We start from the raw sequence: 2,579 nt of genomic DNA on the forward strand, positions 1-2,579 counted from the left end.
TGCTGCTGTTGCTGCTGCTGCTGCTAGTGCTTCTGTTGCTGCTACTGTAAGCAGCGGTTCGTGGGCGCAAAGCTTGGCGTGGGCTGCTGCTGATTGTGGTGCTTGTAGTGCTGCTGCTGCTGCTAGTGCTGCTGTTGCTGCTGCTGCTTGTGTTGCTCTTGCTCCTGATGCTGCTGCTGCTAGGTGCTGCTGCTGCTGCTGCTGAAGCTGTTCCTAGGGCCGAGGCAGCTTCATATAATTCCAAAATGTGCTGCTGCTTTGCTGATTCTGCTGCTGCTGTGGGTGCCCTTCCTTTTCACGCTGCTGCTGCTGCTGCTGCTGCTGCTGCTGCTGCATTTCTTTTTTTCTCGTTTTTCTCTCTGATTCCCCCGTTCCTTCCCCTCTCCTTTATTTACTTTTAACTCCTATCAGTTTGTTTATTTATTTTTAATTAATTAATTGATTAATTAGTTTATTTATTTATTTATTTAGGTGGTGGCCCTGGAGGCCCGCGTGGGCCCAGAAACAGAAGCAGAAATTTTCACAGAGAGTTTTTGGAGGTCTCAAGATATTATAATTAACGCCTTGGACAATATCCAGGTTCTAAACCCTAAACCCTAAACCCTAAACCCTAAGTCCTAGGGCCTCAGTGGCCCGAAGGGCCTGCAGCCGGCGCGCGGCGCAGGATGCGCCCCACGCCCTAAACCCTAAACCCTAAACCCTAGTTAGCGCGCGCGCAGCAAACGCTAAACCCTAAACCCTAACGAGCATGCGTGCAGCAAACCCTAAACCCTAAACCCCAAAACCTATCTCCCGAGCCATAGACTCTGACCCCGAAACCCTAGTCCCCCCAAGAAGAGGCCCCGAAGCGCAGGCCAAAACCCTAAACCCTAAACCCTTTTGTAGGGTTTTTGCAGGCCCGGCAGTACGTGGATTCTCGCTGTGTGACTTTCACAAAACCCTTACTCGAGAGCGGCACTTTGGGCACCAAAGGCAATGTCCAGGTTTGTCTTTTATTTATTTATTTATTTTATTTATTATTTAATTTATTTATAGATTTTATTTATTTACTTAGTTTATTTGTTTATTGTTTGTTTATTTTATTTGTTTGTTTATTTCTTTGTTGACTACTACTGCTGTATCGCAACTGCTGCTGCTGCTGCTGCCACAACTGCTGCTGCTGCTGCTGCCACAACTGCTGCTGCTGCTGCTGCCACAACTGCTGCTGCTGCTGCTGCCACAACTGCTGCTGCCACAACTGCTGCTGCTGCTGCCACAACTGCTGCTGCTGCTGCCACAACTGCTGCTGCTGCTGCCACAACTGCTGCTGCTGCTGCCGCAACTGCTGCTGCTGCTTCCACAACTGCTGCTGCTGTTGCTGCTGCTGCTGCTGCTGCTGCAGGTGGTGGTGCCGTTTTTGACGCAGTGCTATTCGGACTCTGTCGATCCCCCGGAGGAGTCGATCCCGTTGTGCACACTGCGGCACTTTCCGCACACTATAGAGCACACAATTGGTATTTCTTTCTCTTTTTTTGCTTTTTTGGGCTCCTTTTTTCTCCTTTTTTTCCCACTTTGCGCTTCTTTTGTTGTTCTTTTTGAATTCTTCGCAACTTGCTTTTCAATTTCCTCTTTTCAGCTCTTTTTGAAACTTTTTCGGCACTTTTTTGGACACTTTCCGCCTTTTGGGAACAAGGGCGCTTTTCAACTTTTCTTGCTTTGGTGCTTTTGAGGCCTTTTTGGTTTTCTTTTTTTTCCTTTTTTTAATTTCCTTTTTAGCTCCTTTTATTTCTTTTTATATCTTTTTATTCCTTTTTGTTTCTTTTTACTGCTTTTTATTTCTTTCTATCTTCTTTTATTTCTTTATTTCTTTTTATTCCTTTTTTATTCCTTTTTTATTTCTTTTTTATTTCTTGTTTTACCTCTTTTATTCCCTTTTTAATTCCCTTTAATTCCTTTTTTAAATCCTTTTTACATCATTTTTGTCTCTTTTTATTTTACTGTTGTTTCTCTTTTGTCTCTTTTTATTTCCATTTTTATTTCCCTTTTTATTTCCTTTTTATTTCCTTTTTTTCCTTTTATTTCATCCTTTTTAATTCTTAGATTTTATTAGTCATGTGTTTAATATTTATTATTATTATTTATTTATTATTATTTATTAATTAATCAATTAGTATAATTAAATAATAAGAATAAATTAAATTTTAAAAATTGAAATTTTGAAATTAATTTGTTTGCAGAATGGGCTCGAGATCTTTTCCAGGGTTTATTTTCGGATAGAATGGCCGAAGCTGCTCAATTTGCTGCAAACCCTGAAGGGTTTTTGGACCAAGTCCTTTCAGGCAAACCCTAAACCCTAAACCCTAAACGCGTGCGAGCGAGGCGAGCCCTCGCGGCGCTCCCCAGGCCTGCCCAAGCCCTACTAAACCCTAAACCCTAAACCCTAGCTTTTTAGAGTCGCAGCCCCCACGTGGACGCTGCGAGTCGCCAGTGCGGAACCGCCAAGCCCCAAACCCTAAACCCTAGTTGATGGTTTCGGGGCCCGGGCCTGGGTCTCGCGGCGGCGGCGCACGCACGGCGCCCGAAGCGCGTCTAGGGCCTAG

The 2,579-nt window shown here is 44.1% G+C and overlaps 1 protein-coding gene across 1 annotated transcript; it reads left to right on the forward strand.

Annotated features, from left to right (window-relative positions):
* Nucleotides 1-245: 245 nt before the first annotated feature.
* On the forward strand, nt 246-2,318 carry ETH_00003310 (uncharacterized protein; the record flags this gene model as incomplete). The annotated part of the gene is made up of 5 exons (XM_013378949.1): nt 246-278; nt 472-579; nt 897-983; nt 1,382-1,493; nt 2,217-2,318. Coding segments are annotated over 5 exons (442 nt in total), but the record flags the coding sequence as incomplete, so codon positions are not given.
* Nucleotides 2,319-2,579: the final 261 nt, after the last annotated feature.

The sequence above is a fragment of the Eimeria tenella genome, genomic scaffold (assembly GCF_000499545.2).
Source record: "Eimeria tenella Houghton genomic scaffold, Eth_scaff1212, whole genome shotgun sequence".
NCBI lineage: Eukaryota > Apicomplexa > Conoidasida > Eucoccidiorida > Eimeriidae > Eimeria > Eimeria tenella.